This window comes from Thalassophryne amazonica, chromosome 4 (assembly GCF_902500255.1).
Source record: "Thalassophryne amazonica chromosome 4, fThaAma1.1, whole genome shotgun sequence".
NCBI classification, from domain to species: Eukaryota; Metazoa; Chordata; class Actinopteri; order Batrachoidiformes; family Batrachoididae; genus Thalassophryne; species Thalassophryne amazonica.
This window is the reverse complement of record NC_047106.1, coordinates 21,842,001-21,868,714: the sequence shown is the minus strand read 5'-3', so window position 1 is coordinate 21,868,714 and position 26,714 is coordinate 21,842,001. Positions and strand designations below refer to the sequence as shown.

The following is a 26,714-nucleotide window of genomic DNA, read 5'->3' as shown; positions in this document are numbered from 1 at the left end:
CACTTGCTGGTGTGTTTGGAGTCATTGTCTTGTTGAAACACCCATTTCAAGGGGATTGTCTCTTTGGCATAAGGCAACATGACCTCTTCAATTATTCCGATGTATTTTCCATGATCCCTGGTATGCAACAAATAGGCCCGAGACCATAATATGAGAAACATCCCCATATCATGATGCTTGCTCCACGGTCTTCACAGTTTACTGTGGTTTGAATTCAGTTTTTGGGGGTCTGCAGCCTCTAGACCCAAAAAGAACAATCATCAGTCCATAAAATGTTGCACCATTTCTCTTTAGGCCAGTCAGTGTGTTCTTTGGCAAAATGTAACCTCTTCAGCACGTTTTTCAAAAGTAGGAGTTTGCGGGGGCTTCTTGCCCATATCTTGGTTTCACATAGGTGTCTTCTAATTGTTATAGTACTCACTGGTAACTTCACCTTGGAGATGATCATTGGCTGAGTCTTGGTCATTCTGGTTATTTGTGAACCCATTTGAATGGTGGCTTTCCATTTTCTTCCACATCTTTCTGGTTGTTGTTGCCATTTTAAAGCATTTCAGGTCATTTTAGCTGAGCAGCGTATCATTTTCTGCACTTCTTTTTCTATGTTTTTTCCATCTGCAGTCAACTTTTTAATCAAAGTACTCTGTTCTTCGAAACAATGTCTGGAACGACCCATTTTGCTCAGATTTTTGGAGACAAATGCACAACAACTCACATGTACAACATTTGCTGCATTCCTTCTTAAATAACAGCCAACTGTAAGGATGTAATGAGGGTCACAGAAAGAAAAATGCAGACACTGCTATTTGTTTAACAGCCTAATATTTCTTTTTCTAAACTTTATGTAAAGTAATCACTTGATAAATTTTTCTTCATTTTTGATTTGGAATAGAATGTGCAGTGTTCCCAATGCATTTGCATACATGGAAATAAAAGCTATTTTAGGGATTTTGAGCTTTTCCCCACTTTATAAACACGCCGCTACTATTGGGAACACAACTGAACATCATTCTCTGCAGATAGTAAAGTTAAATATGTAAAGCTGGTGCTGAGAACTTGTTTTTATACACTGTCTTCACAGTATAAGAATCACAGAGCAAACTATTAATACTCACTATACTGCAAAAGCATTTTACTGTAAAAGCAGCTGTTTATAAAATAAATAAATCATTTATTTATTTTGCTGCTCCCATTTTTGCTCAGGGTCACCACAGCAAATTCTACAGTGCATCTGGAAAGTATTCACAGCGCTTCACTTATTCCACATTTTGTTACACCCTTATTCCAGAATAGGTGAAATTCTTTTTTTCCCCCCTCAAACGTCTACACACAATACCCCATAATGACAATGTAAAAAAACAAACAAAAAGCACACAACCAAGATATCAAAGGAGTGGCTTCAGGACAACTCTACGAATGTCCTTGAGTGGCCCAGCCAGAGCCCAGACCTGAATCTGACTGAACACCTCTGGAGAGATCTGAAAATGTTTGTGCACCAACCCTCCCCATCCAACCTGATGGAGCTTGAGAGGTGCTGCAGAGAGGAATGACAAAACTGCCCAAAAATACTTATGTACATGTGATTTCTTAGTTTTTTATTTGTAATAAATTTGCAAACATAAAAACAACTTTATTCATGTTGTCATTATGGGGTGTTGTGAGTACAATTTGGAGGGCGAAAAAGGCTGTGACATTAAATGTGGAAAAAGTGAAGCGCTGTGAATACTTTCCAGATGCACTGTATGTAGTGCTGTGTGGCCTTGACATCTGATCAATACTGTCCAAAACTGGACAGAATCTGGTGTTCCTTTCAGTCCCTGGTATTCCTTTCAGAATGGGCAAAACTGCCCAAAGATATGTGCACCAAGCTTGTGGCATCATATTCAAGAAGACTTGATGATGTAATTTCTGCCAAAGATGCATCAACAAAGTATTGAGCAAAGGATGTGAATACTTACGTACATGTGATTTCATAATTTTTCTTTTTAATAAAGGTGCTAAAATTTCAACTAAAAAAAACAACTTTTTTTCATGTTGTCATGAGTAGAATTTTGAGGGAAAAATTAATTTGCTCCATTTTGTAATAAGACTGTAACATAAAATGTGGAAACGAGTGAAGCACTGTGAATACTTTCCAGATGCACTGTACACGGGTCCACATATTGATTTGGCACAAATTTTATGCCGGGTGCCCTTGCAGACGAGGAGAATGGAGCATACAGGACCTTGAAACTTTGTTTCGGGGGCAGTGCGCTAACTGCTTGTGCCACAGTATTTCCCAAAATGTGTAAGTTAAATATTTTAAGCAGTTTAATTGGAATGTATATGTAATAACATAGTGACAGGCTGGTGGTTTACACATTAAAAATAGTAATAAAAATTTAATATTACATCAGGCCTCACCTGTCACACAGGATCTGTTTCTGAAGTGGATATCTGACTTTATTTTTCTCTTCACCCCATATGGATCTGAAATGGGGAGGAAAAAAAAAACAAAACAAAACATTTATTACATCAGTTTCACAGAATGCAAATTTTACCCAATCAGCTTACACTGATTGGGTAAAATTGTGTGACAAAGTTGTTAATTTATGAAGAAAAAAAAAGGTTCAAATAGCAGACTGCTCAAGGCCGTGTGGTCCCGACTCACCTGGATTACACGGCAGGTACGTGAAGGACACTGGCTCACTTTCCATTTGATCTGAGAGGCGGCGCAGGACGATGCTGACTTCCACTTCTTCTGTCATGTCCTGGTCCTGGTAAGGTGGAGTCTTGAACACAATGGCAATCTGCCGGTGGACGTCTGTCTGGGCGAATTCCCCGCTAGCCTTCCACGAACCTCGCCTGAAGATGATCTCAATGTCATCTGTGGACCGTTCAGAGACCAAAGCGTCAGTGCAGCCAGTACAAAAATGCAGCCGGTTGTAATTCTACCTAATCTCGTGTCTGAGAATGCAGATTATACATCAGATACCCTTCATTTTTACTCCACTACAATATGAAGATACACTTTTGAAATCACTCATTTAAGCATCTTTGGATTAACAAGGACACACTGAAGTTCAGGCTCATTAGATGTTTTCCACATGAAAGCTTACAATGAAGATTTGAGGAAGAAAATTGAAGAAATACTTATAAATCACTCATGTTTATAGACTTTTTTGGTAAATAAGATTCCATTAATACTCAAACTCAGACTTGTTGATTTGACATTGTACATCATTAAGTACAAAAATATAACTTGAGCAACTGCGGACATAAAATCAAATTCTTCATTATTATGAACAAATGTACATATTGTTCATGCTGACGTCTACATCATGGAATGAAAAATAAATAGTTGTAGAAACTCTGTAAAGACTTTAGGTACTGTAGGATTGTCAAAAATAATTTTCTTGTGCCCGTTAAATTAAAAATAAAAATTCATAAAGTGACAAAACACTGCAGAAACTACAAAACAACAAAAAAAAAAAGCTGGGAAAGTGAATAATTAGCAAGATAAAAGCACCATCATTTAAAAAAGAAATCCTATCTGGTACATGACAAAACAACAACAACAGTTCCCAATGATCAATCTAATAATGTGGTTGTAAAAATCTGATTCTAATCAAATGACATTTTTTCCACAAATCTGATTGGTTAATCGTGTGAGATTTTAGACCATAAAATATTGCGTGGATAGTGGCAAAATATTCAACCAGTTCACATTTGATGTATTACTCCGTGTCCTGAACGTGCGCTGCTACGCTGTTAGCTGAGAGCGAGAGAAAGTGGCGTAGCTATGACGATGCAGAAATGGATTAATTTAAGATACCATATGAAAGTATTGATGTGGATTCTGCTCACAGAATTTGCAGTTTGGCATGGAGACGCTGTTGTTACAGTAAGCTTTGACGAGCTGGCCACACCCTTTGTCTGCGTAACAGTTTTATGAACTAAGAACAGTTTTTTATTATTATTATGCGGATTAAGAAGTAGCCTTCCGTGGCGGACATGGATCCGTGCAAATATTGAAATTGGATTAGAATGGTAATAATCCTTTTGTGTGATGATTTGCGGATGTTAATGCTGGATTACAGTCACGAATATCTGTTTTACTGGCTCTGCTAACATGTCGCCGGTAAAACACAATTTGCGACCGTAAAATCCAGCATAAACTTCCACAAATCATCAGACACAACAGGGTTATTCCCTAATTAAACAACCTCTCCCCCCCAAAAAAAAATATGAATTCCAGAACAACAGCTAAAATACATTTTGCAGTTTGAAAGTTGAAAATGGTCAGACAGTTTGTAAATACTGCATTAGATGACCAGTTGTTTTTGTATGCCTACAGCATTCATCCAGTACTGGATGTAGTCATTTCATTTGACAGAATTATTAAAATACTGTATTAAAAAAAGTGTAGTCGCTTACTTTTTAAACAATTTAAAAATAATTTTTCACTATATTTTTGTTCCTTTTGTATTGTTTTAAAAAGGACTTTTTTTTAAATGAATAAGATCAAGATTCAAATTTTCTGGGAGAGAAAAAAAAAAACAAAAAACTTTGATACAGGTTAAAACTGTGTGTTGTGAGCATGTGTGTGTGACAGAGAGAGATCACTGTGAAGCACTTTGAGCATGTTTCAGGTGTAAACATGATAGAGATATACAGTCCAGAAAAATAAAAGTTTGTTCTTGTTTTGTTTTTTTAGGAAAGTCAGGAAACAGGCCGAGTAGAATCTCATTGTTTTTGTTGCAATTTTTAAAGCACCAAATGAATGCAGTCTCTATGTGCAACACCTGCTACACCATTAACACTAATTGGCAAGAACATTCTGGAAATTCCGTGGGTAGTACACAGTCATGCTATCATACGAGCTGAGACAAAAATGTGATGTGTCTGTGTGCGTGCGTGTGATGCAAATAAAACCAGAAGGGAAACAAACAGAACTGCTGGTGTCCTCGCTCACCTTTTTGCACTTTGTCACATAACATGTAAACCTCCGTTTTTCCGGTGCACGGACCTCGATACAGGTTCAGACAACTGATCTTCAGTTGGGATGTAGTTGTGGCCTCTGTTTATTTAAAAATGAATAAAAAATAAACAAGGCAGCAACACTCAGTGAGCGTCGGACATGTTTTTAAGGAAGGAAGTAGATTTACGTGTGTGTGTGTTTTCTCACTCTTGTCATAGATGGGGTTGGAGACCAGTGGACTGAGACAGTCCTTCCTGCCGTTGTCCCACTCAAGCTCGCACTGGAAACACAGACGCACCGCGTTCATGTCCATGTCCTCGATGCCCTTCGAGTGACCTGCTGAAGGTTAAAAAGACACCAAAAGCATCAGGGTGCAGCCGTTTGAAGACTGTCAGACCAAACAAAGTGTTATCCTGGATTAAGAATGACTTTTCTATTTATGCCCCAAAGTAATAAAAATATGAAAGGTTCATGTGACTCACTCAGGCTGTTTTAAGATGTTGTGTTCACTGACGCTGGCTTACAGTATGTAAATTTTACAGAAATGAATAATTTTTTTAATTGCAATTAAAGTTCTATAAATTATCTTTAGAGTAAAGATGCTTTCATGGTCATTTCTAATCCTGATAAAACCACACTCTCTGAGTAGGAACCCACTCTAATATGTTTGAAAGTCAAACATTTATAAAAAGATTTTTAAATGTCCTGATTCCGCCCATTTATCCCAGTCTGCCCCAAGACATTATCCATTCAAGGCCAAGCCTGACCTTTTCACAAACTGTCATGAAAATCATTATACTTAGTGAATGAGTACAACCCCAATTCCAATGAAGTTGGGACATTGTGTGAAATGTAAATGAAAACAGAATACAATGATTTGCAAATCCTCCTCAACCTATATTCAACTGAATACACCACAAAGACAAGACATTTAATGTTCAAACTAATAGACTTTTTTGTTTTTGTGCAAATATTTGCTCATTTTGAAATGGATGCCTGCAACACATTTCAAAAAAGCTGGGACGGGGGCAACAAAAAACTGGGAAAGTTGATGAATCCTCAAAGAACACCTGTTTGGAATATTCCACAGGTGAACAGGTTAATTGGAAACAGGTGAGTGTCATGATTGGGTATAAAAGGAGCATCCCCAAAACGCTCAGCCGTTCACAAACAAAATTGGGGCAAGGATCACCACTTTGTGAACAACTGCATGAAAAAAATAGTCCAACAGTTTAAGAACAATGTTTCTCGATGTTCAATTGCAAGGAATTTAAGGATTCCATCATCTACAGTCCATAATATAATCAGAAGATTCAGTTCACTTTTCACTTCAGAAAACCATTGTCAGTTAACACAGGTCGTCACTACATCTACAAATGCAAGTTAAAACTCTACCATGCAAAGTGAAAGCCATACATCAACAACATCCAGAAATGCTGCCGCCTTCTCTGGGCTCATTTGAAATGGACAGACGCAAAGTGGAAACATGTGCTGTGGTCTGATGAGTCCACATTTCAAATTGTTTTTTGAAATAATGGACGTCGTGTCCTCCGGACAAAAGAGGAAGAAGATCATCCAGATTGTTACCAGTGCAAAGTTCAAAAGCCAGCATCTGTGATGGTATGGGGGTGTGTTAGTCCCCATGGCATGGGCAACTTACACATCTGTGATGGCACCATCAATGCTGAAAGGTATATCCAGGTTTTGGAGCAACACATGCTGCCATCCAAGCAACGTCTTTTCAGGGACGTCCCTGCTTATTTCAGCAAGACAATGCCAAGCCACGTTCTGCACGTGTTACAACAGCATGGCTTCATAGTAAAAGAGTGCGGTTACGAGACTGGCCTGCCTGCAGTCCAGACCTGTCGCCAATTGAAAATGTGTGGAAGCGCAAAATATGACAATGGAGACCCCAGACTGTTGAACAACTGAAGTCATACAATAAGCAAGAATGGGAAAGAATTCCACCTACAAAGCTTCAACAATTAGTGTCCTCAGTTCCCAAACACTTAGAGTGTTGTCAGAAGGAAAGGTGATGTAACAGTGGTAAACATACCACTGTCCCAACTTTTTTGAAACGTGTTGCAGGCATCCATTTCAAAATGAGCAATTATTTGCACAAAAACAATAAAGTTTATCAGTTTGAACATTAAATATCTTGTCTTTGTGGTGTATTCAATTGAATATAGGTTGAAGAGGATTTGTAAATTATTGTATTCTGTTTTTATTTACATTTTACACAACATCCCAACTTCATTGGAATTGAGGTAGTAATTTGAAACTCTCTTTGGTCATCTCTTTGCATCATGATGCATCATTTAGTGGTTTAAATTACAGTGGGTAAAAAAAATTAGTAGTATACAGATATTTGTCATTTTACCATTTTTGCCCCAGATTATGTCACGCCTGACCTTAGTGAGTAGTTTGTTTTTTTAATGAGCAAGTTGTACTTATGAATTTTAGGATCCATTCACTTAATCTATTAAAACAAACACACACACACACACACAGCTGAATGACATTACTGGTCTGAATCATTACAACAAAGTCAGAGCTGGCTTGGCAATTTTAGGCTTAAGCTTTTCACAACAAAAGGTCTCTGATTTGAAGAGCATAAAACAACAAACTAAAGAAATTTCAGAAAACTGGCTCACTGTTTTGAATCACTCAAAACACTAAATGAACAAATTGTTTTAATGAATGTGTCACTGTTTTGAAATGCATAAAACATGAAAACTATTAACCATTTTGAAACACAAAACCAACAAACAATTTCACAAAGTGTTTTAAGGTTTTGAATCATTTCAAACAGCAACTGAGCAAACTGCTTCAGTCAACACCTCGATGTATTGAAGTGAGCAAAAATGATAAGTCTTTCAGAAAATGTTCCACTGAGTCAAAATGCGAAATGAAAAAAACAAACAAAATGGCTTCAGAAAATGATTCACCATTTTCGAGTGCAGAAAAATAATTGTTTCTGAAAATGGCACACCTTTCTGAATCATTCAAAACACCAAATGAAGTGGTTAAAACATGCTTGTTTTAGAAAATGATTAATTTCCCATAGGTTTTGAAGACTACATTAGTGACATTTCTGGCTACGCCCCTGAGTTATACTTCTAGAACAAAAGTGCAGGTAAAACACAAACTCTTTAACAAAGTAGAAAACAGAACTGTCACAATTGTGTTCAGTGACCTCTGAGGGTTAGCTGACACAATGTAAGTGTGTGTGTGTGTGTGTGTGTGTGTGTTAGGTTTGACTGGTCTTACTTTGAAAGGGGTCGACATTTTGGCTCCTTCTCTTCTGAAGTGAATCATCCAGGTCCTTCCTCTTTACACACTGAATACCGAGGTTAGAGAAGCTGCCAATGGAGATATGGTTTTTAAACAACAACTCATGGTCATGTTAAAGAGATGATGATCATGTATGCAAAGAAAAACAAACTTTGAGCTAGCTTGCTAGCTAACAACTTTATGGAATTTCATGTAAATGGGCAGCAGACAGTCTTGAAAGCACTCCTGATATCTTATCCTACATTAAAAACACCCAGTTTCCTGTATAGTGATCAGTAAATTGAGGTTTTGGGGAATTATGACTCAGTTTGTGCCATTATGCAACGTGATGTGTCACCGCACTCGTACAGGTCATTCTATATAACGTTTCACTATTTATTCATGTACTTCTCCCATGTCATTGACCTGATTTGTCGCCTTATTTATTATCATGTATGCAAGAAAAAAAAAAACTTTCTGAGCTAACAGGCTAGCTTGTTAGCTAACAACTTTCCTGTATCTCACGTAAATGAGGAACAAAGCAGTTTAAAACCACTTCTCATCACTTATCTTACATTATAAATAGTTTCCCGTGTGAACAGTAAATTGAGGTTTTGCGGAATTATGACTCAGTTTGTGCCATTACACAACAAGTGAAGTGTCACCAACCTCATGTACAGGTCATTCTATAACATTTAACTGTTTATTCCCCAACTCCTCCCAGCTTAGTACCAAGCTGAGATTCAATAAATATTTCCTTAAAATAAAATAAAAAAACAAGCTGAAAAGCTAGCTTGCTAGCTAACAACTTTCCTGTACCTCATGTAAATGGCCAGAAAACAGTCTTGAAACCACTCCTGATTACTTATCCTATATTAAAAACACTCAGTTTCCTGTATAGTGAGGAGGAAATGGGGGTTTTGGACAATTATAACTCGGTCATAATTTGACATGTCAGCAAATGCATCGAATGTTTATTCTCCGACTCCTCCCATGTCACTGGTCCAATTTCCACCTGGTATGTGAATAAAGGTCCAGCATGGAATTGCCCTTAAAGGTTATTTTAGCAAATGTCAAGGTTGTGAGGGTCAAAGGTCAATTCCCCCACCCATCTCCAATGCAAACAAACAGCACATGTATGTAGGTGGGTCCTGGAATTGCAAAGCAAGGTCAAATTTTCCAAAGGTCAGTCATTGGGTTCAAAGTCATGTCTACCTGCCTGTTTGTTGATTTCTTCTAATCTCTGTATTCCTGTGAAAGTTGACCCCAAAATTGCTGTTACAGAATTCCTTTTGGCAAATTTAATTTTAAACCTAATTTAAACCAAATATGGCACATGCATCAGTGGAGTCCAGAATTTCCCGGGAAAGGTCAGCCAGAGGTCAATCTACGTGAAGGTCAAGGTCACCAGGGTCAAATGTCAGATTGACATACAGCCCTTACGGTCTTCATGCCTACTGGTACGTGGTACTATTACGTAGTTTATGAAAAGCAAAGAATTGAATTGGGACATTTTGCCATTCAAGTAGTAAATAATATATACGACATTTTACGTGACAAAGTAACAAACGTTGAAAAGTGAATGTGGTGCTTTATGAATAATAACAATGAAACAGCTGTTCACCTGTGGCGCCGGTTGCTGTGAGGATTAAATGTGACCACGCATATTCCTGAACCGTCAGGACAGTCTTTACCCACAAGGCAGTGCGGGTGAGGCCGGTGTGGAAAGTCTTTGGTCACCAAGGAAACAGTGACTTTGACATTGTTAATGTGCTCGATGGGACCCTGAATCTGAAAGAGAAGCAGTCATGAAACACAATATCTGGAATAAAAAAAAACAGGATTAATGACGAAGAAAAAAAGTCAACATCAACACATGTAGGTCATTAAAAATATGGCAACAACACAATGTAGTGCCTGAAACATGTGATTTTACTGTCATTTAATGAGGGGTTTACCAAATAGTGATTATTATAGCTATGGGAGCGTACTGCTGCCACACATTGTATTGTGCGGTTTGTATGTTGCAATAATACAGAAATATGTAAAAACAACAAAAATAAAAACAACATTAAAAAAAAAAAACTATTGTGACAGCAATATGTTTCCATACAAACTAAAAATACACTCAAATTAAAACATAAGTGACAGTAGCACAGTAGCACAGTACAATTGTATTGAATTTATAGTTATTATTGTTTTAAGCAAAAATATGTCTCGGTTTTTCAGATAATGATGAAAACAGATCTGTCAATGTCAAAGAATCTTCCACTCATGACAATATTTCCTAAGCCTAGGCCTGATGGCTATCAAGGCCATTAGACCTACGCTTTAGAAATATAACAATATGACATACAATTTCATTTCAACCTACATGTAACTTACTTCAACCACACCTGCTCCTAATTTCCATCATGCATGTCATGTGGTGATAAGATTATTCCCTGCAACAAGCCCAGACATGCCAAGCAGGTGGCAGACAGGTTTGTAGTCAAACTTGATTGAATCAAACCCATTCAATATGTAATCAATTTATCCTAATTATATGCCCTTTTAATTTGGTGAGTTACAGGATGAAAGCATGTATTGCTTTTGAATTAGTGTGTTAATCTGGAGGAGATTTGTTGATTTGCATGTCTGGGCTGTTGCAAACCCTTGGAAAATGTGGAGGCTCAGCATGTTGTCTTTGACACACTGTGATGTAATATTTCGATGAGGAGGGTTTGTTCATTTGTGTGTGTGTGTGGGGGGGGGGGGGGTAAACTGTCTTCTGTCACAGTTGAGCTCGGATTTGTGGGGACTTTCTCATTGACACTTCAAAGCCACATCCGCTCAACCCCACCCAGCAATATAGGGGGGAACAGTTGTGTCCACACCAAACAAAATTACAACGTACCCAACAGTCTCTCTGCCTACACAGGAAGATCAATGACTTAGTGTTTCATTTTTAAAAAGAGATTATCTTTACTGATGGACTGACATTTTGCCCAATGGTTCTCCTCAGAACAGGTGCATTACATGAGCTCCCCCCGTGTGGTGGAAAACTGACTTTAAACAAAATACTACATTTACCAATGGATAAACTAGATTTAATGTAGCTAAAGTGAGAATAAGTCAAAATAGGATTGTTGAAAATACTTTTAAAAGAACCAACTGTTCTTTTAAACCAGTTGTTTTCATACTGGTTTAAAAAAAAAATGAAGCACTTGAATTGGTGGATGTGGCACCAACCTCATTAATACTCAGATTTATGCACAAACCTACTGAAAAATCTAATGATGGGTCACCTATGGTGTAAGAATCAAGTGTCTACCCCTGACGGCTACTGAGTTATTGTGATTGAAACAATACGTCAAACAGATGACATCATATCCTGTGAACTATGATCACAGTGACGGGACAGAAGACTGGTTTAAATTCTGTCAACTGGCTACATTTGAAATAACCTAGTTTTAAGTTATTGTTTAAAAAAAAAACTCAGAATATTTGGATTTTTTACGTAAGAAGTCATGAGCATGGTTTTCTTCTTAATTTGACTGCTAATTATTGATTGCAAGTCTACTGTAATGTGCAGACTAACGTTTTATTTTCTGTTTTACTGGATTATCCATGTCCCCAACAGTTAATATCAACCACAGTTAGTGTTAGTATCGTTATCTTTAATACGGCTCAAATGCATCATGTCAATAAAACAGTCCAGTGTACATATAGCGGCACATTCCACACCTGGAGATCCGGGTAATTCCCCGGAATCTTTCGTGTGTCACAACAATAAGCCTTGGGTACCTCTACAGCAGGTTGAGTTTTGTTGGACTCTGTGCTGGACGTGCCCAGGATGCTGCCGGCCGAGCGTCCCTCGCACTCGTAGCGGAACCTCATGCCTCGTTCCTTGGGTTCCTCCACCACCACCAGTTTGGGCTTTTCCAGAATGTGCTCCAGCATCTCGGTGTCGGCTTGGGCCTGAGACAAACTGATGGGAACCTTAGAGGGCAATGAGCGCGAGGATCCTCGAGTACGCCGGGAGGCATTTCCTCTGCAAGAATGACCTGATGCCATTTCCCTGGAATTGCACGGCTGCTGCAGAGGCTGTGGGAACACGCACGTTGGCTGGGCAAAGAAAAAAAAAAAAACATTTAATTAAACACCTTTATGATTTCTAATCCAAACGTCGGAGCTCAATATAATTCACTCTGTCACTTGACAGACTTTCTTTGACCCCCACCCCCGTTTGACTACTTTAACTTCTTCCGTATTGATGTGGGGTCACCACAACAGTGTGGTTCCGCAAGTTGATTTGGCACAAATTTTACAACGGATCCTTTTCCTGATGCTACTCCAGATGTACCACAGGAGAGGCCTGGAACCAAGAAGCTTCTGCTTAAAAGGGAAGTGTGCTAATCTCTAGACAGAAAAAACTGGAGTGTTAAATATTTCAGAGTTGATTTTAACTGTCAAAATGTTATGTTTAACACTTTCTGGGCCCTATCTTGATGCTCTATAGTACATAACACAACCGCATTTTGGGTACATCCAACTCCACAATGTTGTTTTTAGGGGTGTAATAAGTAGGGCGCAGGGCGTAAAGGGGTTGGATTTGGTTACTGAATAAATTATTGTGAGTCAGACTGATGTCCCCTTTAGGAGCCAGGGTGCACTGCTATTTCAACAGGAGAATGAAATGAGAGGTTTTCTGGTGAATTAATGGCTGTACATGCAACTCGCTAAAGTATGCAAGCAGAGAGCAGCCACCAAAGCTACCTGAGGTGAAGTTTTGTATCTTTTCATTAGTGCTTACTTTCATTTCATTTAATTGTTGTTTTCCCCATTCTGTTTTGTTGTGTGTATGTATGTATCCACATCAAGGACGTGTCTATGGAAGGTGTATTTCAATACTGTGTCGCATAAATATATTCTGAAAATGGAGATCCTGTGCATTACGAGCGCATACCATACCAACTTTATTTACAAAGCACCTTAAAACAGCCAGCACTGGGACATAGTGCTGTACACTAAAAACATGACAAATTAAAATACAATAAAATGAAGATAAGAAGAACCACTAAAATGCATATTAAAACATTATCAAACTAAGCCTCGTTTGTGTCAAAAGCCAAAGAAAAAGAGATACATTTTTTAAACTAACTTAAATGAAATGGCCAATGAGGGTGCCTCCCTAACACCCAAAGGCAAGCTGCTCCGCAGTTTGGGAGCAACAACAGAGAAAGCCTTGTCCCCTCTGAGCTTTTTCTTCGACCTAGGCACTAGCAGGAGCAGCTGGTCAGCCGATCTGAGAGACCGACTTGGTGCATAATGCTGAAGAAGCCCAGAGAGGTACGACAGAGCGAGACCATGGAGAGACTTAAAAACGAACATAAGAATTTTAAAATGGACCCTAAAATGAACCGGCAACCAGTGAAGAGCGGCCAGGACAGGAGCCATATGCTCCCTCCTCTGAGCCCCTGTCAAAAGTGCCTGATTTACTCCCACATAGAGTCAATTGCAGTAATCCAAACGGAGATGATACAGAAGCGTGACTAACCAACTTGAAATGTTGCCTGGAAAGAAAAGGTTTTAATGTTGCAAATGCTGCAAGTTATAAAAACCAGATTTCATCCCTGCTGCAATTTGACTGTCCAGTTTAAAATCACCATCCATCTTAAAACCAAGATTAAGAATAACTGGTTTAAAATATGCCTCCAGGGTCCCAAAACGACACTACCAGGTCCAAAAACAGCCATCTCTGTTTTCTTTTCAGTAAAACTTAGAAAATACAGGGTAAACCAGGCTTTAGTCTGCACTAACACTCTGAGCTCTGGGCAAATGCTGACAAGCCTCCAAAAGATGAGTGATGCTTTCCTGAGGAAGGCTTTTACAAAGTACAGTCGAGTGTTTGGGAACTTTGACCTTTCCTGGGGTCAATATATCTAACATACATTCCAGGTTTGGTGGCAATCAGGCAATAGGAGACCGTAGTCTCATTTGAACCCTCCGTGATATTGTGGGATTTGACCACGTACGGGGACCTCCATTTAAATATACAGTAGTGTTCAGAATAATAGTAGTGCTATGTTACTAAAAAGATTAATCCAGGTTTTGAGTATATTTCTTATTGTTACCTGGGAAACAAGGTAGCAGTAGATTCAGTAGATTCTCACAAATCCAACAAGACCAAGCATTCATGATATGCACACTCTTAAGGCTATGAAATTGGGCTATTAGTAAAAAAAAAAGCAGAAAAGGGGGTGTTCACAATAATAGTAGCATCTGCTGTTGACGCTACAAACTCAAAACTATTATGTTCAAACTGCTTTTTTAGCAATCCTGTGAATCACTAAACTAGTATTTAGTTGTGTAACCACAGTTTTTCATGATTTCTTCACATCTGCGAGGCATTAATTTTGTTGGTTTGGAACCAAGATTTTGCTCATTTACTAGTGTGCTTGGGGTCATTGTCTTGTTGAAACACCCATTTCAAAGGCATGTCCTCTTTCGCATAAGGCAACATGACCTCTTCAAGTATTTTGACATATCCAAACTGATCCATGATACCTGGTATGTGATATATAGGCCCAACACCATAGTAGGAGAAACATGCCCATATCATGATGCTTGCACCACCATGCTTCACTGTCTTTACTGTGAACTGTGGCTTGAATTCAGAGTTTGGGGGTCGTCTCGCAAACTGTCTGCAGCCCTTGGACCCAAAAAGAACAATTTCACTCTCATCAGTCCACAAAATATTCCTCCATTTCTCTTTAGGCCAGTTGATGTGTTCTTTGGCAAATGGTAACCTCTTCTGCACATGTCTTTTATTTAACAGAGGGACTTTGCGGGGATTCTTGCAAATATTAGCTTCACACAGGCGTCTTCTAACTGTCACAGCACTTACAGGTAACTCCAGACTGTCTTTGATCATCCTGGAGCTGATCAATGGGTGAGCCTTTGCCATTCTGGTTATTCTTCTATCCATTTTGATGGTTTTCCGTTTTCTTCTACGCGTCTCTGTTTTTTTTTTTGTAGATGAACAGCCTATAATTTTTGGCACCTGCGTATAAGTTTTCCCCTCTCCAATCAACTTTTTAAAACAAAACTATGCTGTTCTTCTGAACAATGTCTTGAACGTCCCATTTTCCTCAGGCTTTCAAAAAGAAAAGCATGTTCAACAGGTGCTGGCTTCATCCTTAAATAAGGGACACCTGATTCACACCTGTTTGTTCCACAAAACTGACCAACTCACTGACTGAATGCCAAACTACTATTATTGTGAACACCCCCTTTTCTACTTTTTTTTACTAATAGCCCAATTTCATAGCCTTAAGAGTGTGCATATCATGAATGCTTGGTCTTGTTGGATTTGTGAGAATCTACTGGTACCTTGTTTCCCATGTAACAATAAGAGATATACTCAAAACCTGGATTAATCTTTTTAGCCACATAGCACTACTATTATTCTGAACACTACTGTACACAGTATATAAACACTTCACACAGATAAATAGTGTACGGTTTTGTTTTCGGCTGCAATCAATGAAGTAGTCACAAATTTTTATTTTTTTCCCCCGGTGGAGAAGAAAAGGTGAGGAGGTGGGAGACGTCCTGTCGGTCAGTGTTAGCCTCCATACCTAACGAGAGTAGCTCCGTTCTCTCACCTGCAAAACCGCCTCGACACATTTGCGCTCTGGATCATAAACAAACCGCAACACATGCCCATTTTCCCACCGAATCATAACTTTTTCTTTGCATTTTCACTTTGTTTGCATGTAATTTTCCCAAAACCCCACTGAAAATGCTGTGGTGTGTACCCCGTAAGTAGAGAAATTACGTCATATGCGCCATATTTTACACCTTTAGCGCTTGCCCTCAAACAAGACTGTGCTGCCCAATTAGGAAAGCGGTTATTGCACTCACAAGGTTTTTATGTAGTACACTCCAGTGATCTTGACCTTTGACCTCAAAATGAATCAGCTTCTTGGGATTACTATGTGTAATGCATATATCAAGTCTGATGACAATCGGGCCAGTACAACTTAACTTATCTTATGCACAAGTAGCGTGTCACGGCACTGAGCCCACTGGCAGCACCACGGGAACAACGGCTGTAATCCTTCAATACTTAATTAAATACTTCGCAGCTAATGCAATACTTTGGTTAAACCTCTTGAATTAAAGCTGATGATCTAAACTACAAATCAAGTCATGTCTGGGAGAATGTACTGGTGCCACATAAACCACACCACAGAAACTCCATGGGTCCTGGATGGCAACCACCCAGACAGACAACCAATCCATCCTCACCTCTTTAGTGTTACCATCTATCTGCTGCAGCCAAATGAAACATAGCCATCTCATTGTCCTTCTCTAGTTGCTGGTGTCCTCAAAACTGAGGCACCTGTGTGCTGGATCACACCCAAAGAAACACAGCCACATTTCCAAATTGCTGATGCCGATGCTCTCTCACAAGGCAGGTGATGCTTCTCATCTCAGTAACTACTCAATATGACACACAGTCAGTCTAGAGTGACCGAATACCAACCACAACCCATCTTTGGTACTAGCATCCAAGTATAGAGCAAGACAGAAAGCACCAGGACCCTGAAGATTTTAATTTTCTTTCTCCTGCAGATATATCTGCGTGGCAAAAACACCTTCGTCCAGCGACCTCCTGGCTTCATCATCTCTTCCCAGGTGTTTCTTAATCTGAGGACCCAGAGACATGAATGTCACTATAAGATCAACACTTTCACCACAAACAGGTACACCTCTGGACTCAGATCCAGAAAGACCATGCGGGCACAATGTGATGGTTTCTTTTCAACTCTACTGTGGTGGAGCACAGAGGCAAACATGACATCATAGTGTCCAAATACTTCTGGACCAGACTGCATCTACCCGACTGCATGCAAAGTGGAGCTGCACTGAAACAAAGCACTAAAAACGGAGTCATGCTTCACTTTGATGCACGTGCTTTCAAATACACTTCACCATGTGCTCCTCTGACTCCGCTCACTTACACTTTGAAAGGTTTTTTTATCCTGTCAGATCATTTCTGCAGCTCCACAACTGATCAGTAATCAAACCTTCAGGCTGACCCACGTCGAGTTAAGAGTTACCTGTTTAGCTTCACCAATCACTAGTTAGCCGCTGCACAAAAGCCTCGCACAGACTGCAAACAGGAAGTCAGCCCCACTTCCACATGGATCGACCAATAGGAGAAGCACACAAAGTCAAGGAATTTGACCTTTCACCCTGATGGGTTTGGCTAGTAAATAGAAAGTAAGTGTCAGATTTCACTCCTTCCTCCTCCTGTTGAGGTTCATCTCTGTGCTGCAGAGACTCTCCCTCCCTCCCACACACACACAGCGTCACCTCTATGAGCAGGTTATGTCAGGTCACTTCACGTGATCTGTCTCTTCACTGGAAACCATGTGGTTACCAGGAAAAGACCGACCGGTCAACAAAAACACAACACATCCACACTGCAGCGCTCAAGTCGTCAGTGCAACATCTTTTCTTCTTTTTTTTTTTTTCTTTTATTAGGGCAGTTGCTGTTGATATGGTACTGTACTCAGAAAAATTAAATTGCTATTAGTACGACACCCAAAGCTACACAACATCACTGTTCATGCACAACCCGAACCCAACCCTTGCGATAATCAAGACAGTTTGTACAAAGTGGCAGAATATCATCTCATATCAAAAGACACTTTGGGGGTTTATTTTACAAAGTGGTTATTTTGATTCAATACCGTATTCTGACACGTCATCCGATAACAAACATGATTCCCAGCTGGCTCAGGAATGCCTCGGGATCACCCAGGAATTCTTAGAGGGCTTGGCAGAAAATAGGGAAATGCGGGGTGAGCTGCATGGGCTACTGCCACCACGACCCAGACAAGCAGCAGAAAATGAATGAATGAATCATACCATCAACAAATAGCAATTCTTGTTTTGCGTACAGAACCATATCAATAGCAACAACTTTTTGTTTTTTTACAAAGTGGATATTCTTCTGTTACCGGAAGAGGACTTAGTTTGGCTATTTGTCTGGAACACACTGTGACGGGAGCACGAGAGAGTGATGCAGGGCGAGTTATGGTTAGGTTTAGGGGAAGGGGTAGGGATAGAAATGGGGGGGGGGGATGCATCACAAAAATATTAAAACCACTTGATGATGTCATCACACTCCAACAATCACAGTGTGTTCCAGACAAATAGCTTTTCCAGTCACAGAAGAATAGCCGCTGCTTTTTTTTTTTAAACACTAACCTCTCCAGTCGAGTACATTCCTGCTCAAAATTATAAGTACACATTTTTAAATGTGTTAAGTAAATGCAAATTAAGTGATTTTCTATTATCTGGATATTTAATAAAATGTCCAAAGTTACTCAACAAAAAACATGTTTTCATTACTTATTTAAAAAATACAAAGAGGATGCTAAATCTGTTTGGGGTAGGGAGTTCTCAATAACTAAGTGATGCTACAAAAAGAAAACAGAGAGAGAGAAGTGAGGGAAGTCATCAAAAACATCAATGACAATTCTGAAAGAGTTATAGGTTTATGTGGCTGTGGTTGGTGAAAGTGTGCAAGGTGCAACTTTTGTCTGTTGCATCACCAGTTATATGCCTTCATGGTGGAGCAGACTGGAGAAGGGTTTTCTTACAAAGAAGATGTGAAGCTTCAGCTGCAATTTTCCAAAAGGTACAGTACACGAGAGACCAGCCTAGATTTGATCCATTTTCACTGCTATAAATCCTTCTCTGTGCCAATCCACCGTGAATCCAGATGGATGGTGGAAAAGACAAAAGCTGCACTGTACAAAGTCTCTCCAATCAGACCTACAGAAACCTTTAATTGAGAGTTGTCACGTTTGTCTTTGTGGCTTCCCTCACCCGTCACCTTTTTGCACACTCTGATTTTTAGAGCTGCCTTCTCCAGGCAGACTTACCGCACAGTTTGTTTGTCCGTCTCCTATCTAAAGAAAACTGTAAAAATGATGATTTACTGTAAATTCAAACTGTATCAATAAATGTGTTGTGTACAATTAATGTATGTTTTATTTCATGATATAAAAGCATTTTTAATAAAATATTCTGAATATCCAAATTTTCTTAAATACCTCCACCAACGAAGTTGGAGGTTATGTTTTTGCCTGTTTGTTTGTCTGTCTGTTTGTGAACAGCCTGTAACCCACAATTTTTCATACATCTTTATGAAATCCTGATAGGCAAGAACTGATTCAATTTTCAAGGTCATAGGTCAAAGTCAGAAAAAAATCCCTATCGTTAACCTTGAACAAATTTCCAAAAATTCATAACTCTGTCAAAAAGGATCACATTTCTTTCATATTTGAGTGTTATGTAGGATGGTATCCTTTATCAACTGACAATGTTTGATCTGGATCTGATCCAGATTACAGATTTTGTAGCCATTTAAATTTAACATTGAAAAACAATTTAATGTATATGTTACATTATATCTTAATCAAACGTGCTCCAATCACTCTCATATTTGAAAGTGAGGTGCAGACTGACACTCACTATCACCTGACAAAGCTTGATCCAGATCTGATCTGGAATGTGGATTTTGTGGACATTTGATTTTAATATTGAAAAGCCCATTTGGTGTGCATTTTGCATTATATCTCATTCAAAAGTGCCCCAGTCACTCTCATTTTTCTGTTATGGATTTACCTACACCACCAAAATTGGATGGAGGTTCCAGTTTTATGCCTGCTTGTCTGTCTTCCAGTTATAAATGGACTGCATTTATATAGCGCTTTTCCATCTGCATCAGACACTCAAAGCGCTTTACAATTATGCCTCACATGCACCCCGATGTCAGGGTGCTGCCATACAAGGCGCCCACTACACACGGGGAGCAATAGGGGATTAATGACCTTGCCAAAGGGCTCTTAGTGATTTTCCAGTCAGGCTGGGATTTGAACCGAGGATCTTCTGATCTCAAACCCAATGCCTTAACCACTAGATATCACTTGGATATCACTGTGGAGGGCTCTCTGTTGGGACTGTTTACACAGAGACTGCTATCTGCTGCTTTGGACTTGAACTAACAGTCTTTTTCAAGACTTTTTTACTTTTTAATTTTTTTTTTACTTTTTGCTGTGCTCCAACGCCTAAGGAAGACCTCTAACGGTCGAAACATCGCGACGGAGCACTTTTATCAGCTAACTTTCATTAGCGTTGGCAGGCTAACTAGCTTGCTAACGCTTTCGTTTTATTTTTATTTTATTTTAGCACCGTTGTCGTGCGTTGCCTGTGCTGCTTCATGGCCTGTTTGGTGCCTTGATTGGGGCACTCCTTCTGCTGAATCACCTCTGGATTATTTGCACATTATTCACTTAGTGTGTTTTTGGGAATCCGCTAGCTTAGCGTAGCTACTAGCTCTTAGCCGATTTAGCATGGCGGCTTCTCCTGTCTCTCCCGTACTTTTCTGCTCTGGGTGTGAAATGTTTAGTTATTCCTCGGCCTCCTTTAGCAGTAACGGTACTTGTAATAAGTGCAGCTTATTCGTAGCTTTGGAGGCCAGGCTGGGCGAAGTGGAGACTCGGCTCCGCACCGTGGAAAATTCTACAGTTAGCCAGGCCCCTGTAGTCGGTGCGGACCAAGGTAGCTTAGCCGCCGTTAGTTCCCCCATGGCAGACCCCGTGCAGCCGGGAAAGCAGGCCGACTGGGTGACTGTGAGGAGGAAGCGTAGCCCTAAACAGAAGCCCTGTGTACACCGCCAACCCGTTCACATCTCTAACCCTTTTTCCCCACTCGACGACACACCCGCCGAGGATCAAACTCTGGTTATTGGCGACTCTGTTTTGAGAAATGTGAAGTTAGCGACACCAGCAACCATAGTCAATTGTCTTCCGGGGGCCAGAGCAGGCGACATTGAAGGAAATTTGAAATTGCTGGCTAAGGCTAAGCGTAAATTTGGTAAGATTGTAATTCACGTCGGCAGTAATGACACTCGGTTACGCCAATCGGAGGTCACTAAAATTAACATTAAATCGGTGTGTAACTTTGCAAAAACAATGTCGGACTCTGTTGTTTTCTCTGGGCCCCTCCCCAATCAGACCGGGAGTGACATGTTTAGCCGCATGTTCTCCTTGAATTGCTGGCTGTCTGAGTGGTGTCCAAAAAATAAGGTGGGCTTCATAGATAATTGGCAAAGCTTCTGGGGAAAACCTGGTCTTGTTAGGAGAGACTGCATCCATCCCACTTTAGAGGGAGCAGCTCTCATTTCTAGAAATCTGGCCAATTTTTTGGGATCCTCCAAACTGTGACTGTCTAGCGTTGGGACCAGGAAGCAGAGTTGTAGTCTTACACACCTCTCTGCAGCTTCTCTCCCCCTGCCATCCCCTTATTACCCCATCCCCGTAGAGACGGTGCCTGCTCCCAGACCACCAATAACTAGCAAAAATCTATTTAAGCATAAAAATTCAAAAAGAAAAAATAATATAGCACCTTCAATTGCACCACAGACTAAAACAGTTAAATGTGGTCTATTAAACATTAGGTCTCTTTCTTCTAAGTCCCTGTTGGTAAATGATATAATAATTGATCAACATATTGATTTATTCTGCCTAACAGAAACTTGGTTACAGCAGGATGAATATGTTAGTTTAAATGAGTCAACACCCCCGAGTCACACTAACTGTCAGAACGCTCGTAGCACGGGCCGGGGCGGAGGATTAGCAGCAATCTTCCATTCCAGCTTATTAATTAATCAAAAACCTAGACAGAGCTTTAATTCATTTGAAAGCTTGTCTCTTAGTCTTGTCCATCCAAATTGGAAGTCCCAAAAACCAGTTTTATTTGTTATTATCTATCGTCCACCTGGTCGTTACTGTGAGTTTCTCTGTGAATTTTCAGACCTTTTGTCTGACTTAGTGCTTAGCTCAGATAAGATAATTATAGTGGGCAATTTTAACATCCACACAGATGCTGAGAATGACAGCCTCAACACTGCATTTAATCTATTATTAGACTCTATCGGCTTTGCTCAAAAGTAAATGAGTCCACCCACCACTTTAATCATATTTTAGATCTTGTTCTGACTTATGGTATGGAAATAGAAGACTTAACAGTATTCCCTGAAAACTCCCTTCTGTCTGATCATTTTTTAATAACATTTACATTTACCCTGATGGACTACCCTGCAGTGGGGAATAAGTTTCATTACACTAGAAGTCTTTCAGAAAGCGCTGTAACTAGGTTTAAGGATATGATTCCTTCTTTATGTTCTCTAATGTCATATACCAACACAGTGCAGAGTAGCTACCTAAACTCTGTAAGGGAGCTAGAGTATCTCAATAGTTTTACATCCTCATTGAAGACAACTTTGGATGCTGTAGCTCCTCTGAAAAAGAGAGCTTTAAATCAGAAGTGTCTGACTCCGTGGTATAACTCACAAACTCGTAGCTTAAAGCAGATAACCCGTAAGTTGGAGAGGAAATGGCGTCTCACTAATTTAGAAGATCTTCACTTAGCCTGGAAAAAGAGTTTGTTGCTCTATAAGAAAGCCCTCCGTGAAGCTAGGACATCTTTCTACTCATCACTAATTGAAGAAAATAAGAACAACCCCAGGTTTCTTTTCAGCACTGTAGCCAGGCTGACAAAGAGTCAGAGCTCTATTGAGCTGAGTATTCCATTAACTTTAACTAGTGATGACTTCATGACTTTCTTTGCTAACAAAATTTTGACTATTAGAGAAAAAATTACTCATAACCATCCCAAAGATGTATCGTTATCTTTGGCTGCTTTCAGTGATGTCGGTATTTGGTTAGACTCTTTCTCTCCGATTGTTCTGTCTGAGTTATTTTCATTAGTTACTTCATCCAAACCATCAACATGCTTATTAGACCCCATTCCTGCCAGGCTGCTCAAGGAAGTCCTACCATTATTTAATGCTTCGATCTTAAATATGATCAATCTATCTTTGTTAGTTGGTTATGTACCACAGGCCTTTAAGGTGGCAGTAATTAAACCATTACTTAAAAAGCCATCACTTGACCCAGCTATCTTAGCTAATTATAGGCCAATCTCCAACCTTCCTTTTCTCTCAAAGATTCTTGAGAGGGTAGTTGTAAAACAGCTAACTGATCACCTGCAGAGGAATGGTCTATTTGAAGAGTTTCAGTCAGGTTTTAGAATTCATCATAGTACAGAAACAGCATTAGTGAAGGTTACAAATGATCTTCTTATGGCTTCGGACAGTGGACTCATCTCTGTGCTTGTTCTGTTGGACCTCAGTGCTGCTTTTGATACTGTTGACCATAAAATTTTATTACAGAGATTAGAGCATGTCATAGGTATTAAAGGCACTGCGCTGCGGTGGTTTGAATCATATTTGTCTAATAGATTACAGTTTGTTCATGTAAATGGGGAATCTTCTTCACAGACTAAAGTTAATTATGGAGTTCCACAAGGTTCTGTGCTAGGACCAATTTTATTCACTTTATACATGCTTCCCTTGGGCAGTATTATTAGACGGTATTGCTTAAATTTTCATTGTTACGCAGATGATACCCAGCTTTATCTATCCATGAAGCCAGAGGATACACACCAATTAGCTAAACTGCAGGATTGTCTTACAGACATAAAGACATGGATGACCTCTAATTTCCTGCTTTTAAACTCAGATAAAACTGAAGTTATTGTACTTGGCCCCACAAATCTTAGAAGCATGGTGTCTAACCAGATCGTTACTCTGGATGGCATTTCCCTGATCTCTGGTAATACTGTGAGAAATCTTGGAGTTATTTTTGATCAGGATATGTCATTCAAAGCGCATATTAAACAAATATGTAGGACTGCCTTTTTGCATTTACGCAATATCTCTAAAATCAGAAAGGTCTTGTCTCAGAGTGATGCTGAAAAACTAATTCATGCATTTATTTCCTCTAGGCTGGACTATTGTAATTCATTATTATCAGGTTGTCCTAAAAGTTCCCTAAAAAGCCTTCAGTTGGTTCAGAATGCTGCAGCTAGAGTACTGACGGGGACTAGCAGGAGAGAGCATATCTCACCCGTGTTGGCCTCTCTTCATTGGCTTCCTGTTAATTCTAGAATAGAATTTAAAATTCTTCTTCTTACTTATAAGGTTTTGAATAATCAGGTCCCATCTTATCTTAGGGACCTCGTAGTACCATATTACCCCATTAGAGCGCTTCGCTCTCAGACTGCGGGCTTACTTGTAGTTCCTAGGGTTTGTAAGAGTAGAATGGGAGGCAGAGCCTTCAGCTTTCAGGCTCCTCTCCTGTGGAACCAGCTCCCAATTCAGATCAGGGAGACAGATACCCTCTCTACTTTTAAGATTAGGCTTAAAACTTTCCTTTTCGCCAAGGCTTATAGTTAGGGCTGGATCGGGTGACCCTGGACCATTCCTTGGTTATGTTGCTTTAGATGTAGACTGTGGGGGGGTTCCCATGATGCACTGTTTCTTTCTTTTTTTGCTCCGTGTGCATCACTCTGCATTTAATCATTAGTGATCGATCTCTGCCCCCCTTCTTGGCATGTCTTTCTCCTCGTTCTTTCCCTCATCCCCAACCAGTCTCAGCAGAAGACTGCCCCTCCCTGAGCCTGGTTCTGCTGGAGGTTTCTTCCTGTTAAAAGGGAGTTTTTCCTTCCCACTGTGGCCAAGTGCTTGCTCATAGGGGGTCGTTTTGACCGTTGGGGTTTTTCATGGTTATTGTATGGCCTTGCCTTGCAATATGGAGCGCCTTGGGGCAACTGTTTGTTGTGATTTGGCGCTATATAAGAAAAAAGTTGATTGATTGAGTTGACTAGACCATCATCTGCATATAGCAGAGATAACCAATGTTCTGTGAAAATGATCTGAAACAGAATTCAGAAACTGAAAAATTTGGGGGGGGGGGGGGGGGGGGGGAACAACCTGACAGCACCACAAAAAAAAAAAAAACTTTGATTCAAGTGTATGAACTAAATACATACTCCTGACATTTGATCACATCTAACTTATCTTATGAAAAGCCACTTCGAACAGGACTTTGACCTTATTTTTTTGTTCAAGGTCAAATTTAGTGTAATTGGAAGCTAGTGTTGGCAGAGGTTTGCGCTTTATGAGTGCGGTGCTCTAGTTTGCATTTATTTTTGAACATATTTTAAAAATTCGAACTTAAAAATCAGGAGTGGACAGTATGAATGGGGCTTTATTTTAAACATCCACAAAAAACCCACGATTCTGTGTGCTAGAAAATAAATACAATAACTTCTGGATCAGCATCCAGATTATCACCAAAATGTAACAAGAGTCTCCTCTTATGACAAACAACATTGGCACTAATTTTCATTAAAAAAAAAATTCCTTGATGCACTGGTATCTGCTATAAAACACTTCTGTGGTTCACAGTGTGATTCCTGAGCTGGGCTCTTCTCCCTGTTTCTTCTGCATCTTTCACTCTATAATCCAACAAAAGCCTTAAAAAAAAGCATATTTTATTTTTCAAAGCAAAATCTCTGGTTTTCACTTACTTGGCGTGCAGTGCCTCTTGGTACCAGGATGGGCTCTGATGGCGGCGAGGAGCTCTGATAGAGCATCCTGTGGTTTGTGCCAAGCTGCTGGCACAGGAGGTCAGCAGGAGGAGCCGGAGGACCGGGCAGGTGAGGAACCAGATCTGTCGTGATCATCTCCTGGATGAAATCTGTCAGTCAGAACATAAAAACCACATGGTAAGATACAAGTTTGCACTTGACAGAAATGACACTGGCATTTTTTCACAGTTTCACTTTTTTTCTCAAAACAATCAATTAATAGTACATTAAGAATGACGATGTACTGCATGAGGTCATGTAAGGTCACGTGTCTCCTACAGAGCTGTATGGCTCTTGAGCTTAAAGCGCACACAGGATATCAAACTCAAGGTTTTTAACTCGAGGTTACTGTATACAGATGAATTTCATCATCCTGCTGTTAAACCCTCTCACTCACATGCACATCTCTTCCTCAATGAGCATTTGAAGTGCAGAAGTCACTTAACTAGTTAAGATAACTAGTTCAAGATAGTTAAAGCATCTCTAACGTCCATGACGTGATGTCAAAGTCAGGTTTTGTTGACTTTAATTTGACTGGATAGTGTAAAAGAGGGCGGGGCTTAGTGACTGTCCATTCAAACACCTTCAGTTAATGGTGCCCAATTTGAGGCCAGAGGGCCACATGTGGCCAGAACTCATTTTGATTTGGTCCAATGCATCAACTGACAACCTCTGCAAATTAATAAACTACTGTGAATTAGATTAAGGATTAGTGTTTCCACTATTTTTTAAATTTAGTTTTAAAATTTTAATTTTCTATAAATGTATGGCTCCAATTCACACATCAGTAGTTCCTTTTGCCCCCGTGGCCCTCTATGCAGATTCACTGATGACAGTTCAAAAGAAATAAATTGGGGCCTTCTGCTTTTCAAAATGGGAGGAGTCACCTAACTACCAAACACACCCCGAGAACAGGACAGGT

General features: G+C 39.7%; 2 protein-coding genes across 3 annotated transcripts in view; one reads left to right on the top strand and one right to left on the bottom strand.

The window, feature by feature from the left end:
* Positions 1-5,302, top strand: part of mrpl28 (mitochondrial ribosomal protein L28) — a 38,980-nt gene extending 33,678 nt beyond the window's left edge. Inside the window, exon 7 of the transcript XR_004560418.1 lies at positions 5,176-5,302. The gene's annotated coding sequence lies outside the window, so the exon portion shown is untranslated. The remainder of the gene's footprint in view (positions 1-5,175) is intronic.
* Positions 1-26,714, bottom strand: part of relb (v-rel avian reticuloendotheliosis viral oncogene homolog B) — a 32,712-nt gene that overhangs the window by 5,334 nt on the left and 664 nt on the right. The window contains exons 3-10 of one of the 2 annotated variants that reach the window (XM_034169224.1): positions 25,733-25,902; positions 12,017-12,337; positions 9,855-10,021; positions 8,228-8,319; positions 5,165-5,296; positions 4,952-5,056; positions 2,648-2,863; positions 2,401-2,466 (exon numbers count right to left, since the gene is read on the bottom strand). In XM_034169224.1, coding sequence (XP_034025115.1) covers positions 2,401-2,466; positions 2,648-2,863; positions 4,952-5,056; positions 5,165-5,296; positions 8,228-8,319; positions 9,855-10,021; positions 12,017-12,337; positions 25,733-25,902 — 1,269 coding nt within the window. Of the gene's footprint in view, positions 1-2,400; positions 2,467-2,647; positions 2,864-4,951; positions 5,057-5,164; positions 5,297-8,227; positions 8,320-9,854; positions 10,022-12,016; positions 12,338-17,340; positions 17,734-25,732; positions 25,903-26,714 lie in introns of those variants that run through there. The other variant, XM_034169225.1, reaches the window with a different exon arrangement.